The sequence below is a fragment of the Catharus ustulatus genome, chromosome Z (assembly GCF_009819885.2).
Source record: "Catharus ustulatus isolate bCatUst1 chromosome Z, bCatUst1.pri.v2, whole genome shotgun sequence".
NCBI lineage: Eukaryota > Metazoa > Chordata > Aves > Passeriformes > Turdidae > Catharus > Catharus ustulatus.
This window is the reverse complement of record NC_046262.2, coordinates 38,412,532-38,427,910: the sequence shown is the minus strand read 5'-3', so window position 1 is coordinate 38,427,910 and position 15,379 is coordinate 38,412,532. Positions and strand designations below refer to the sequence as shown.

Sequence of the window (15,379 nt, the reverse complement as noted above, 5' to 3'; positions counted from 1 at the left end):
AATCGGCTTTTTTTAAAAATATGAGACATTCACATACGCCACATGTGACTCAGCTCTCATCATTCACAAGCCCTGATCTATGTAGATGGTAATCTATAAACATCTGTATAAAAGTTGATGTTTGATTCACAAATAGATAAATGTTGTGTATTCAGAAGAAAGTTATATACATATCCTTGAAAATGAGATTCCTATTGCATTTTCAAACTCCATAAACTTCTGGTTGTTTCCACTTAAAACCCAGAAAATAATTTTAATTAAGTTTGGAAAATTTTAACTCATCTTGAGAGCAACAGTGAAATCCCATTACTGTCAAAGTCTCACAAAAAATGAACTTTTTCACACAGCCCGTGATAACAGATAAGAATTAAAACTCTTACAGAGAAAGTAAGAACAGTTTGCCACCACACATCATGCATCACATGTAGTTCTTGTGCCAAAATAAACAACACAGGCTACAGAATCCATGAATATTCTGAAATGTAAACATTGAGAACATTTAAGGGTTTTTTTTTTAACTCACTTAGTTCTGCCTGTAATATTCTTCTACTAAGTCTTATCGGTGAAATCTGGCTGATAGTGGGAAAGAATGTCAACACCCACTGGATTATGCCTTTGCTTGTGGTTTTAGACTGCATTGTACTGTGATTGCCTAAGATCTAATGCTTATTTTATTGGTTCAGTAATACTACAAATCTTTTCTGTAAATTCAAAGAAACAAATATGTCAGTCCTTCAGTTTGCCTTTTTTCCCCTTATAATTTATAACCACCTGCCTTCAGTCTCGTATTACCAGTTACTTATTTACCTGTAGCACAAAAACCAAAATCACAAAAACAGGCCTAAATGAAGCTAGACCCAGTTCCAGTCCATTTTCAGTCATCTGAGCAATTGCCTGTTAAAAATCATGGGTTTCCCCAACAAGCAAGAAATGGGCAAGCAGTTACCTTACCTTGAAATCTTACATTACAACAACTTCTAAAAACTTTTCAGTCACACACGAGTATCTTAGTACACACTAAGAGCAACATCACAGTACTTTGTGAGCAGAAGAGACAGGCAAAGAATGTGAGTATTCATTAAATCCCATAGCTCTTAGACCAGACAACAGCTCTGCTGACCAGCTGTAAACAGACAGACAGTCTGAACATACCTTAGTGATATGTAAAGTAAATTAGCACAGGAAACTAATCTGCAGATTTGTTCAGTAGATTGTAGATAGAATACATGAAGAAGGTGCCTAAAGAAACAATATATGACAAAAAAGCATCCAAAGATGGCACAGTAAGCAAAAGTGAGAGATAGATTCAACATCACATCTCCATATACAAAACTAAATTGGTCAGATGAGGCAAAATGCTATTAAACACACTGAGATGCAAACAAATACAAAATCTACATAGTACTTCAGAGGCAGCTGTAGAAGCCACCACTTTTCCCAAAACACCAGAAGATAAAAAGACTTCATTTGGCATCACTGAAATCAATGGTAACAGCTCAGTAACTGAATCTCTACCAGAGGGAGCATGCGACACATCAACAATCACTCCCAAGGATGTGGTCCTGCCTCCCTGGCATTCAGGGAGTTCCAGGTCATCTGCAGACTGATAGTCTTTTGAGTTACTTTACCCAAAACATGCCTGGCTTCCAAGGACTTAAGACACTGGTGGTAATAGCCTCCAGAGCTTAGAGGCATTAATAAGAATTAAGTGTTTACTCACTTAGATCTCTTTATTGATTTTCTAATGCTATTTATCAGATGGAAAAAAAAGAGGTGTCCCAGGTGGTGGTGCTGTCTGTACTGTACAGACAACTGGCAAATGCTCTGAAAATGACAAAACCACCATCTCCATACACAAAAGGCTCTGCTACTGTGGCAGATGCTACTTGAAAATCTTTGACACAGTAATTACACGTGGTCCTAAAACCTAGAAGAATTTGACAATTTTCATTGTATCTACATACATTTCAAAGGCAGTTGGAAAAATAATTATTGATTGGCACTTTCAATATTGCAGCTGGAAAGGATCATCTAGATAGTGAGCATATCTGACTTTAAACCTCAAGAAAATAAATCACAAAGATGATGGCATATAAATGATGGTAATCTTTAATCAGGACATTGCTAACACTTCCATTGTACAAACAGTTAGCAAAATACCACAGAAATTTGCTAATTTACTCATCAATTACCTGCAAACCAAAGGCCTATGATCAAGAAACCACACTGGTCTCTACCTACTTCCCAGAGAGGAATTCTTCAACAGCACACAGCAGAAAGACATCCTATTATCAAAACATTTATCACATACTGTATAGGCCTCTTACTATAACACTATGAAGTAGTAACACCTTAACACAAAGAAGAGTGAACATTTGCTTGGTTTAAAAATTTTTAAAAAGAGAAAAAACAAATTCAACAAGGAGATGAGATTATTCATTAGCAGAGAAAATTAGAAAAGCAGAGAAAATGTTTTACTAAAAAACCACATAAACCCACACGCCTGAATATTTCTCTTCACATCAAAGGGAGCTGAAAAACATCACAGAGTTCACAGGAAAAAAAATTCAGTATGTCAAAAGCTGAATTCCTCTTCTGTTTCAGTTCTACATATTAGCCTCTCAAAAGGTTCTGGGAATGAAATATTCCAGCTTCATCAGTGATTTTGTTTTAAAACTAAGTCTTGTCCTTTAAAATACAGAAAAATATCTGCAAAGATACTGAACCCATGAGCCATGTATTGGATTTTTCAGATATCTTCCAGAACACAGCCCACCAATATGGTCATTGCTCTTTGCCAGGGATTCTCTACTCTGTGTCTAGGAAAACGATGTGTTGTCATCTTTATTAAAAATCTATGTCCTACATTGGTTCATTTTGAAAAAGTAAATTAAGAGGAAATAGCTGTTAAAAGAAAAGGCGAAAAAGGGGAAAAAGGGGAGGAAAAACGATGCAAAATTTGGTGATATTTGGACCCTGTAAACTAACATAAATTATTTGTATGCATGTGCTGTCATCCACTCAGATCTTCAATACAATGCATGTTTTCCATATGCAAATTACACATACTGCAAATTCCAGACCAAACGTTGTATATACTCACCTTCCCTCCTCCTTTTCCTCTTCTAGTTGGAAGTATCACCTTCCCTTGTCATGACAAGTATTTTAGTCAAGATATGCCCACAGGATGCATGCATGTGTACACACATATGCACCTAAACAGCATCCAGGGCCCAAAGATGAGCCAGTTTTGGCTGCAGATGGTTAAGAAATCAAGAGAAAGAACTAATCCCTCACAGGTTTAATTCTGGGTATTTAACATCAAAAGTTTTCAAAGGAAAATCCTAGCAACCTAGTAGCTTCTAGATGTGCCAGCCAAGAATGTTACAAAATGTGCTGGAGTTTCTCTTTTGCAATAATTGGTCTCAGTCCAACAGCCAACCTCTCTACACCCAGCACATTAATCTACCTTCTAGTCCATCCAACTGGAGCAGAAGATTGGGTCCATTTAGCTCAGTTAGGCATTATATCTCCTGTTTCAGGTAAATCAGATCGTGAAGCACACAAGACCAACTCTGCAGCTCACAGGGTTCCCTGAACACATGAGGTTTTTTTGATTGCACGAGACACTAATGCCATTTCTACCACCACATATGGCTCCAGAAAGAATCTAGGCACAAGATTAAGTGATATGAGGCCACAAAACACATTATTGACACTAAATGTTGCATTTGCTGGGCCTGCAGCAGTCCCCACCATAGTTGCTCTTTGTTGGCAGCTACTACCAGAGGATGTCACACCCTCCACACAGTGTGGAGAAAAGGACATTCAGTGGGCAAAGTTGGAAGGAGAAAAGGTATAATTTCTCCTACTGGTCACATTCACTTACAGCTTTTCTTATCCAAATCAGCCCCCCATGGGGATCTCCTTGATCCCTTCCTTCTTTCCTGCCTGCCTGCTGCTGGGCACCCAAGTTTCCCAGTCTGCTTCCAGAAGTCCAGCAGATGTGACATCATGAAACACCCCTTTCCTGCCTCACAGGCACACACCTGTAACCAATGACAGGACTCAAGGAAACGGTACGAAGGTGAGTTGGGAAGTTTAGGTTGGCTATCAGGACTGTAGTTGGGCACTGGAACAGGCTCCCCATGGTCCTGGCACCAGCCCCTGTCTGAGCTCAAAAGGCGTTTGGATAATGCTCTTGGGCACATGGTGTTCTCTTAGGGTGTCCTGTGCAGTGCATGGAGTGTCAGGACTCCATCCATGATCCTGAGGGGTCCCTTCCAGCTCAGGATATTCTGTGATTCTATGAAGTTCCCAGAACCAGTCCATGTGAGGAGAAAGACCACTGAGTTGTTAATAGCGCCACTGAAAACTTTTCCTTTAGAGTATTATTGTCGTCCTGAGAAGTACTTGACATAAAAGCATGTTTGTTTTTTCCTGGCTCACAATAATTTAGCAGTAGATTTATGTTAAAAGAATATTACCGCAGTTTGGGACCTTCATATCCAGCAAGGCTGTCCTCTTATTGTTGTCATCTATGCAATATAAGTCCTGAGTTTCTGTGTAAAACTTGGTTGCTTGAAATTTCTTGATCCACATGATTTCACAGGAACACTTGAATGGATTGTCCACCAATATCCTACAGGAAAAAACACCAATTTATTTAGAAGGTGAAATGCAGCATGCATATAGAAAAAAATGAGAGGTAGCGGGGCTCCAAGCATTCAGCTGGATGAAAGTACAAGTTAGTTAGGAAGGTTAAGAAAGGCGGGTTGAACCCTTTCGTTAAGAAGCATAAGGCATCCACCCTTGGTAAACTCAGTGCAGAGTAAGCTGCCAAGTTGGTAACAGTTTCCATGTAGGGAATTAAGCGCTGCATGTGCCAAGGACCCAGAATATTTTAGGCAGGAGAGATCACACAGGGCATTTGGCTACTATTTCCAATTCATCAGTGTAAATCAGGAGCCTGTAGAGAATGGTGGCTCAAGAAGCTCCATTTTATTTCATCAATCAGGAAGAGATTGGAATTCATCTCTTCTACATCTGAGCCACCACTCAGTTACCTCAGAAACGGCTTACTGCTGTAGGGTGGTAAATTCTTTATAAAGTCAAAGAGTCTCGGATTATACACACACTCTAACAAACTTTAATCACGAAAAATTAGTTTTAATCTTTAAAATTCATCTGTTACAACACTCCAGAAAAACCTCACAGTAAAACTGTAGGCAATGTCATGAAGAAATACTAAATGAAAAAATGGAATAGAAATTGATACACTACCCTGCATGGAATTTAAAGCACAGGTTAACAAACTTAAAATTCTGGTTTTAAAATGTAACAAAGCTACACAACAGTGTAATGCAATTACATGCGTGTTAAATATGAACAGAAACATATCTACATAAACAGTGACCAGTACTTTTTTTCCTTCTACTGGCATACATGACATCCAATAAAGTGGGTGAGCAAATGTCTGTTTAAGGCACTTCATTACCAGGAGAGCAACCATTCTTAACAAAGTTTCACAGGTATTTTTGATGTACAGATGCTCAAGTTTCTTCCAGAATCTATGCTTATAAATGCTTCATGAAGACATGAAGTGTGAAAATCCTGAAAACAATCATCTTGTTAGAGCCATAACCTATTCCCCCAAAAGCCATCTCAAGTCCTTTGAGGAGAAACAGCTGCAGAGATCCTCAAAAGTGTCTGAATGAGCAATTTCTATTCACAGAAGTCATCTGCTGGACTTTCCCAGGCAACATGACAAAAATTGTTTGCGCAAGACATAGTATGAACATGATGTTTCCTTGGGTCAAAGCCTATGACATGCATTTTCAAAACAGTGACATTTACTTCCGTCTTCTGTTTCACCCTATGGCCTCCTGGCAAGGAGAAACTTCTCTTGACCAGTGGCTGAGCAGTCTTCTTCTAGTGTTTTGCTTCTTCTAGTGTTTTGCTTTGTGCTAAACCCATCTAGGGAGTTAGGCACATCATTGGCAGGATGCTGGACACATAATGACCCTCTACAGACACTTGTGTGAAAGAATTCTGATGTACAGAAAGAAAATTCTTAGTCTTTCTCTTGTTTGCTCTAATGTTATGGCTGCAGTCCATTTGTTCTAGAAGTAACCTTTCAAGGTAGCATCTCCTTCTCTGTAATACCTGGTGACTATCCTCTCCATTACACCTTATTCTAAACTTCTCATCCCTTTGAGTTTTGATTTGCAAGAGTACTAACAGGACAAACATACTTGTTTGTCAAATTTAGGGGAAGCTCTTCACAAGCTATTTGTGGCAACATTCATATCTTAGATTCACCTACCAACACTCTTCCTTCTCTCCTGTTTCTGATCTTCCAGCTATGTAGTAAACACATACCAGCAGAATTGTTCAACTATACAGATTTTACACTGCTTGTCCTCCTTATAGGCTCTGCTTTTATCCCTCCACTTTCTTTCCCTCTTTTCCCCCATGTCTGTTTATCTCACTTCATCACAACCTCTGTTTGCATAACTTCAGTTGGTGTAGTCCTAAACCCATTTTCCCAAACCCAGAACACACTACCTCCATTTTGTATCCCTTTTTTCTCTCAACTTGTATATCATCATTCATTGCCTCCGTACCTCAAATAGTACTTTCTTTAACCTTCACACTATCCATTTTTCCCACATCTGGGTCACTCCAACTACCTTTGCCCTGCTTCTTCATGCAGAAGCAACAGAACAACAAAGGGCATGGAGCAACAGAGAGCTTTGCAACTGGGTAGTCACCTCTTTAAAGAGCTCAGCAACTGTCAAATTATTAAAGAATATTCCAGTAAGCAGTGTTCCCTTGGCCATAAAGAGAATAATTATACCAACTTAATTATCAACAAAATATACCTAAGGGGCATAACCTCTTTTTGTGCCATTGAGATTTGCTCATTTTACTTCTCACATGCTGAAGTTCACCTGAAGAGGCCTAGGATTGCATGTCAGTTGCTTTATACTTGGATTGGCACTCTGGGCAAATTTTAACTCTCCTCTGAGATCCAGGACAGTAACCTCCCTCTCCTCTGCAGTGCCAGCTCTCCCAGAACTCCTGCAGGCTCTATGCATAATAGCTGAGAATGGACAGGATGACCAAAATTTGAAACGTATCAATAAGAAAATATGACAGATGTAACAGAGAATAAAAATGTTAGTATTGCAAAAATTGATAAAGATGTCTTTACCGGTGAATTTATTGCTAAATGATTATATAAAATACAGTGCAACTCAAGAATCTGAGAAAATAAAAATGCTCTTAAATAGCCAGCCACAAGCATATAAGCTGTGTAGCCACTATAAGAATATGAGAGACAATCTTCGTATGAATATCTGTGAAAGACTGTATTTTCACTAGTTCAAATATTTAAATAAACACCAGTTTTGTGCGATGTAATCTCAAAATAAAATATCTTAAATCTGAAGGAGGAGGCTATTTTGACCTCTACATTTCTTTAAAATATATACCTAACCTTCTTGAAGCCCTGGAATGAAAATTTCTCTGTATTTAAGTGTTCAGAATTGATGTTTTCTTTGAACCAGAACTGTACTTCTAATTTCTGATGGACCTCTACCTTCAAGAGAACAAACTTCGAAGTGTTATTCTTCCATTCCAGCCAAAAATAAACTTATATTTTAAGAAACAACAACTTACAGATCAGTCAAACCCAGATGGCGAAAAGGCTTCTTGGACAAACTTGAGAGCTTGTTTCTGGATAAATTGCTATGGCAAAAGAGAAAGATTGCATTAATTAGAATTGCTTCTTCTTACACTAAAAATACAGTTTGTGTCCCTTGAAAAAGCAATTAAGAGCTAGAACCAGCTCTAAAAGTCCTTTGACTTCAGTTGTAAAAGGGTAGTCGTCAGTCTTACTTTATGGTTTGAAGGGTGTCAGGGGCTTGACTCCAGTCAACATCTATCATCAAACGCATTCAAAATCAAATCAACATCAATATCGATCAATATTTTCACTTTCAGCACTTTGTCAATTGTAGAAAAGCAGCAGATTTAACTGTGTTTCAAAAGTATTTTGTAAAGTCCAGGTGTTAATTATATGCTCAATTTATTCATGTGAAATGGGTGTATCCCTTTCTTTGATGCTGCACCAAACGTTGTACTCATATAAGCCCTCCTCACATGCTAGCACACATCCACATCAGAGCTTTTTAGTTGTTCTATTCAAATTGCATGTGCAATATGCACCCACACGGAAGATCAAAAGGAAAACTGTAAAATGCCTATATTGGGCATTTTTATGTCAATTAAGCATTTACGGTTTCCAGCGGTAATTAAGTGAAAGGTCTTCTCCCATTATGCAGAGCAAAGAAATGCTAATCTGAAGCAGAAATACTCCTCCCCTCATAGGCTTACGAAACTGCTTTCTCCACCCCAAAGCAAAATGACGCTGTTTTTGTACAGTGTTATCCCTCTATGAATTAAAGTTAGTGAGAGCAGTAAACAGCTTAACTGCCAGCAGTAGAGTACAAAACAGTGTTATGAGCCAAAATACCATGACTTTTATGTGGTATTATAAAGGCACCATAGGGGCTCCACACTTAGCGTTGCATTGCATCTAAAACCAGGCATTAAATATTACTTTTTTTTTTTAATCTGACTAAAGAACACAGTGCTTACTTTCCAAATTTCAGACACTGATCTTTGAGTACAATATAATTTTCACAGAAATGAAAAGTTGGATATTCCACAAATGCTTAGAATCAAAGAGATTATATTTGTATTTCATCACTGATCCCTTCTGGCAATGAAGAACCTGAAGCTTACAAACTGACTGGTCCTTACACGTGATAGTGAAACACAGGAGCTATTATTTCATTAGTCAGGTGAACTGCACTTCCCTATGGCAGATGCTGATGAAAATGTCTCATAGACCCTCATCAGATAAACCAACACTACGGCACAATTTGCATATAGAACAGAAGTTATCTTTAAGCAAAAACTGTCACTATGCATTTTTTCTTTGTATGCATATGCTCTGTTTTGGGAGGTTGAATAAAAGAACCTGGATCCTCATACTGACTTGGGGTTTTGCCTCCAACACGGAGCCACATCAAACCCCATCCCTCCATGGGAAACTCTTCACCCACCACACAGGAGAATGTCTCCTGTTCCCACACTGACAAGCAGTACGTGTGGAGGCCCCTGTGGTATTGCCAGACAACAAGGCATGCGCCTGCCTCTCTTACCTGCAGATCAACTAAATCCTACCTTTCCCAAATGACAGCCAGATATACAGGGGGCTTTACCTGCCAACCACTGCTATAAATTTGTATCACCTTAGGCAATACATGACAGTAAATTTAATTATATACATATATTTTTCATAAGGTGAGCACTTTTTATTGACCACAGAGATGCCTACTTCTGTCTCCTTAATTCATATTAAGTGAAAAAAATCACTGCCAGGTTTATTTTGAAGTAGTTAATGATCCCACTTCCACTTTCATGGAAAGATAGTATTAACTAATTCCATAATTCAACTACACATAAAAAGACCATGGCAAGCACCCCAAAGAAAATACATTTGAGATTCTGAAGGGTTTTTCTTTTATAGAAAAAAAAGTCAAGAGTACAGCACCTGGCCCCAAAGCTAAATTTAAGGAGAGGACCCAGATTTAGTCAAAAGTATGCCTGTATTTTATATGAAAATATCAGGCTCACTTTAAACTTGCAAGCCCTAATTCTAAAAGCAAACCAGTGGCAATATGAGTAGAATAAAAGCAGACTGAGAAACCGCAAAAAGATTTACCAGAGCTAGCAACACGGCAGTGTTCTACCAGCCATAATGCTTCTGAAAAGGGGAGGCAAGAAAGAAAAGGAGGGTATAGATTTGAGAAGAACTTGAGGAAAGAGGTGAAGACATGACCATTTTGCTACACTCAGTCTCCCTTCACAGGCAACACCCTGCTCTGCCTATGGCTGGAGCCAGCCCTGTGTGCAAACAAGGGGGTTGATCTCAAGTGGTTTCCTTTGGCTGCCTTACCTAAACCCGAACAGCGTAGAGATACAAACATATTTTAATACCTGGAGCTGTATATATACACTACACTCGCAATCTGTGATTCAGTGATGCACTTAGACGCAGGCTGGCACACAACAACAACAACTATTTTTTAAAGTTTTTGTAAATAGGCACTTGCTGTGAAACGTTTTCACATTTAAACACACTGATAATATAGCATGCATGTGTATTACACAGGTCAATTACACTACTCTTAACAGCAGATAAGCTTATAAACTACTAAAATGAGACTGTCAGCTGACTTGAGTTTAGGGCAGTGAAAACACCAAAATTAGCTGAGCAAGGCTATTAATTACACTTCAATAGCATCTCTTAGGATATTTATTTTCCTGTTGTTTATGGTATTAATCAAATCTTCTCATGATAGATAATTTTAGAAAGATACTTGGGCTGCATAAGCTTTCCCAAGAAAATAAGGAAATAACAAAAAAGAGCTTGAGAAAATGTGTGTTAATAAGTTTCTTTTAAAGTGATACTTCTGTATGACTCATAAAATAAATACTACTTTTGTATAATATAGCTCCTTAACTACATCAAAAGATTTTTCATAGAACAAAAAAGAAAGCTGTAATAGCACCATAACAAAATTAATGCTTAAACACATACATACACAATTAATTATACAATTAATGCTTACATCAATCTTCAGAAAAATGCTTTTTGTTTTCTTTATGGGATAGTGAGAAATTTGTTTCTAAATAAAATGTAGGACTTCTCAAAGACCTGTAGTTACAGATTACCCTTGCAAAATGAAATTCCTTTAGCTCTTAATAGTTTTCACTGTCTCAACCACAACAGGAGCTATGCTTCCTTCATAGGCAGTCAACGGGATTTTTATTGCTGATGACAACAAGCCATGATTCACTGGGGCTTTCAGAAACATTTTAGTGTGCATAATGACTTGCCAAAGAAAACAAACAAATGCATTTTGCAGGGATAATAGATCAGCCTTGGTAAAATATATCTATACTTACTGCTTTGTCCTGTGCATCTAGAGCAGCTGGTGACACTTAATATTTTCCATCTTATCTGGGCTTATCCTGTGTCTGCCAGCATTACTAAATTCCCACCAAAAGAAAACACAGTACAGGACTACATAAACTTCTGGTTCATAATGTAAGTATTCTGCATCAAGAATTCATCCGTATCAACTGAACAGATGTCAAATCAGTCTAATTTGTTTCTAGCAAGGAGTTTTGCAAGTTACAGTTCTACAGAAGTCTGCTTACCAGCAGACATTCCCAGCTTGACTGCATGTTCAAATGATGCTCCTCCTACGGTTGAAACATCTTTAATGGTGTCTTATCCAAGTGGATTCTGTAAAGCCTAGCAGCTCACATATGTACAGTGATACTTTTCCCTTAAGTAATAACTTTGACAGCACCTCTGTTCTCTTCAATGGTCAGTTTTCTGAAAACTTGTTTACCTATGTAAGTTTCGGTGGTAAGCAAACACTAGAGACAGACACACTTTGTGACTGCATGAAACCCATTTCCCTAAGACAACAGTCAAAAAAGTCTCTCAAGAGGATCACACCAGTTCTCACACTTTCTGTGGTGTTTACCTGCCCAGACATCTGGGAAGACCTTCCAAAAGTCTATTTATCTTTCTCCAAACTAAACTCATTGTTTCTCATGATCATGGAGAGAATTGATTGCTTTTCTCATCATAATTACTCTTCTTTTAAGGATAAGATGAGCACAGAAGCATAGAATCATAGAATAGTTTGGGTTGGAAGGGACTTTTAGAGGTGCTCTAGTTCTAGATCTCCAACATCTTCAACTACACCAGCTTGCTCAGAACCCTGTCCAACATAACCCTGAATGCTTCCAGGGCTGGGGCATCCACCGTGTCTCTGGGCAACTTGTTGCCAGACACACCACCCTTATTGCAAAAAACTTCTTCCTTATATCTAATCTAAATCAACCCTCTTTGATATTCAAGTTGTTGTCCTATTGCAATGATGTATGTTCCTTTCCAATCTTCTCTTTATTGTACTAAACATACTCAGGCTCTCAGTCTCCTTGTATTATTTGCTTTACAAGCTCCTTATGGTTCCACTGCTCTTCTCTGTAGCATCTTTCAAGATGAGTAGATTCAGTATCCTAATCTCTACACAGTATTCCAGTAGATTCCCTCACAACCGCTAATGCAATGGGAAAAAGATGTAAAAATATAACATAATATTCCTTTTGATCCCAGACTTGAATTCGCTTTGTTCTGCCTCATTGCACAGAGAGAGAATCTCACTTCTCTCCCAGCAGAGTCACTAAATCTTTCTCTGCAAATATGCCTCTCAGACAGCGTATTCTAATTGCATATTTCCACATGCACTTGGCTTTATGGGGTTTCATAGTTTACAGACATAATTCACTGAGCAATTGTTACACAGACAAACACTTGTATTTACTCTGGAACATACTTCCCTTATATTACCAACTGATTATAGTAAAGCTCTTTATTAATGATTATATGATATAATATAAATTTCACAGGCTCACAAGATCTGGTTCATACTCCTCTGGTGACTGTTCCATGTTAATGGCAGAAATTACTATCTAGTCAAAAACGTCCACTTCCTTACACAAATTAGTTGCTGTTCTTTGGAAAACACAGGTCGGAAAGTGATTCCATCTCATGAGCAAAGCAATCAAATCAAACTGTGTTCTGTTCAACAGTTCTTTCCTTTTACAAGGAAGTATCTTACAAAGCCAAAAAGATTTGGCATTATGTCTTTCCAATCTCACTAGGATAAAAGCAAAGGGTTCAGTTAGATGCTTATATATGTTAGTGTTCATCTATTGAAGATATATGGACTAAAGCACACACTTGGAATATTTGGCTAAAACAGGGTACATGTCAGGAACTGAGCCACTCACATGATCTCAGTGTTTTATTGGACTAGATCCATAGTTTTCCATGTAGATAGCAAAGTGAGCTACTCTATGTCTGTTCCACTAGAAGGAAAAGAAGTTGTAGATAGAGAACTTTGATCAGTTGAGCCTTTGCTAAATCTAAAGCATAACAAATCTAGGAAACACAGTCAAAAAGCTGCACAGATACAAATTCTGCTTCCTGTAGGTCATGAACTACAAATCACATTTGAGTGTGACAGCAATGTCATTCCTATATTCTGCTCTGGGTATATTAGTTCTGATGTTGAGCTTTCAAAGTGAATGACCCATAGGACTTCAGTTCTTCTGACAGTCTCTTGGGCACATATACCAATCAAATTATTAGATGTGCTCCCTGCATGCATCTCCTGCACTGCAGCAGCTAAAATACGTTCAGCTCATCAAATCAGACTAGAGTTAGTCAAAACCATGTCACTGAGTGTGATGCACAGTGTGGACATCATACGCTCAAGAGACACACTCCTCATGTTACATTACTTATCACAAAAGACACAGCTGAAGTATACTGTTAGAGACAGGATAATGAACTGGATGGTCTTTTCACACACTATGCTTTTATGATCCACCAGTTCCTTATCATATATACCTAATTTAAGGGCAATTCACAATAGAAGAACATTCTAAGTCTGTCTGTTAATAGTAAGAGATATAGCAAATAGTAAGAGATATAAATAAACTAAAAATAAATAAATTAACATTAGTTGGGTAGTTTTGACTTAGAACGCAGATAATATTCTTACTCACATGTATTGGAGGTTCACATTTTTCGCAAATGCATGACGAGACACAAATCTTAGGCCTGAATCCACCACAGTCCTAGGAAAATAAATAAAACTGTTAGACTGTTTCATTTAAAATACATGCAATGATAATAACTATTAAAATAAGAGTTTGAAGTGAATGTCTACAAGGCTCATCTGCAAGATTTACAACTTTGCTGACATACAAACATACAAAGTTAGGCATACAGTTTGATAAGGTCTCTACATGCTTCTATAAAAGAAATACAGAAAAAATGGCTGTATCAAATGTATCCCATACTCACAGATTTTTAAGTCCAACATAAAATCCAACCTCATTGTCATTTATACTTTCCAAATTTGGCTGGTTTGCAATGTAACTGTTGAAAAAGCAAAACAGAAAGAAGTATGTAAGTGGCTCTTTCCATGACTTTGACTGTTCAAAAATCATTCACTGATGTGTGGAAGTCAGTAATGATTGCTGACCTACTGCAATTAGTTCTAAGTCTTAATTAGACCAGCTGTAGAGCAAAAGTGCTCCTCAGAATCTCCCTCATCATTTAAATGGTACTTTGTGGAAAAGGGGAGCAGCTCATTTTCAAACAGGGAAAATGAAGAAAGCAAGTCCAAATAAAGGCCAAATAAAGCTGTATTACAATGTCACCATTCTCCAAGACAGTTGTTCTTACCTCATGGATTTAACAATAGAAAAGGAGACAAGTTTAAAGGTAGTGCTGGAGTTATCCCCACTTACAATGAGAGACAGTCATACTTCCCTAGTCTTTTCCCTCATGTTGTTAACTTAATCACTTCTTACTCTAACTTTTTTCCCTTCCACAAAGTAATTTCAGTTCTTTTTACAAGGTGTGGCAGTGGGAAAACTGAGAAAAAAGACATTGTACTTCATGATGTTATACACACAAGCAGAAATTAAGAGAAGAGAAACTGCTGTATCAAGTACTGAGTCCACTCACATATCCTTCATATCTGCCTAAAAGGATGTGGGCATGCAAGCCAGTCCTTTGTATTATGACCATGTGAGATCTGCGAATGCCCAGTGACATCCTATAGACTGGAAATTAAAATGTCCACAGCAAATGTATCATTACTTCTTCTATAGGAAGTAAAAATTTCACACTGCAAATCATACAGTTCAGGAAGAAGAAATCAGTGGAAACTGCAATTTTTCTGACATTTTGGACAGAGAAGTGTGCCTGATTTAATGGATGTCTTGCCAAAGAGTCCACACATTTCAAAATATAAGCCCAGTCCTAGAAATATTTAAGTGAGATTGACATGTTTTCATAAGCATCACAAACTAACCAAAGATGCAAGTTCTCCTAAAATGAATGAGTCTTTCATTGTTAGAAGAAAGCTTTTCTTCATTCTAAGCATTTTTTGGAATTTATTTAAAGAGAATCCCGGTGAATTAGTAAGAAGACATATTGCTCTGTCAAAGGCAATTCATGTACACAATCCTGATGTATTAAGAGAAATTCACCATGTTTCTAAATCCCAACAGAAGCCTGAGAATCCCATAAACCAGGTTGGGCTCTCCTCCAGAGCTGCAGTGGTGACTTGGGCTATGCACTCACCATGCACCTGGAAAGGTTAAAAGTTTCCCCTAATGGCATCCATTGTCCCTTAGGAAAAAG

The 15,379-nt window shown here is 37.9% G+C and overlaps 1 protein-coding gene across 10 annotated transcripts in view; it reads right to left on the bottom strand.

Moving 5' to 3' along the window:
- NTRK2 (neurotrophic receptor tyrosine kinase 2) overlaps window positions 1-15,379 on the bottom strand; it is a 203,304-nt gene that overhangs the window by 170,276 nt on the left and 17,649 nt on the right. For all 10 annotated transcript variants that reach the window (XM_033085346.1, XM_033085343.2, XM_033085353.2 and 7 more), the window contains exons 2-5: window positions 14,030-14,104; window positions 13,729-13,800; window positions 7,684-7,752; window positions 4,488-4,642 (exon numbers count right to left, since the gene is read on the bottom strand). In XM_033085346.1, the coding sequence (XP_032941237.1) occupies window positions 4,488-4,642; window positions 7,684-7,752; window positions 13,729-13,800; window positions 14,030-14,104 (371 nt within the window). The remainder of the gene's footprint in view (window positions 1-4,487; window positions 4,643-7,683; window positions 7,753-13,728; window positions 13,801-14,029; window positions 14,105-15,379) is intronic.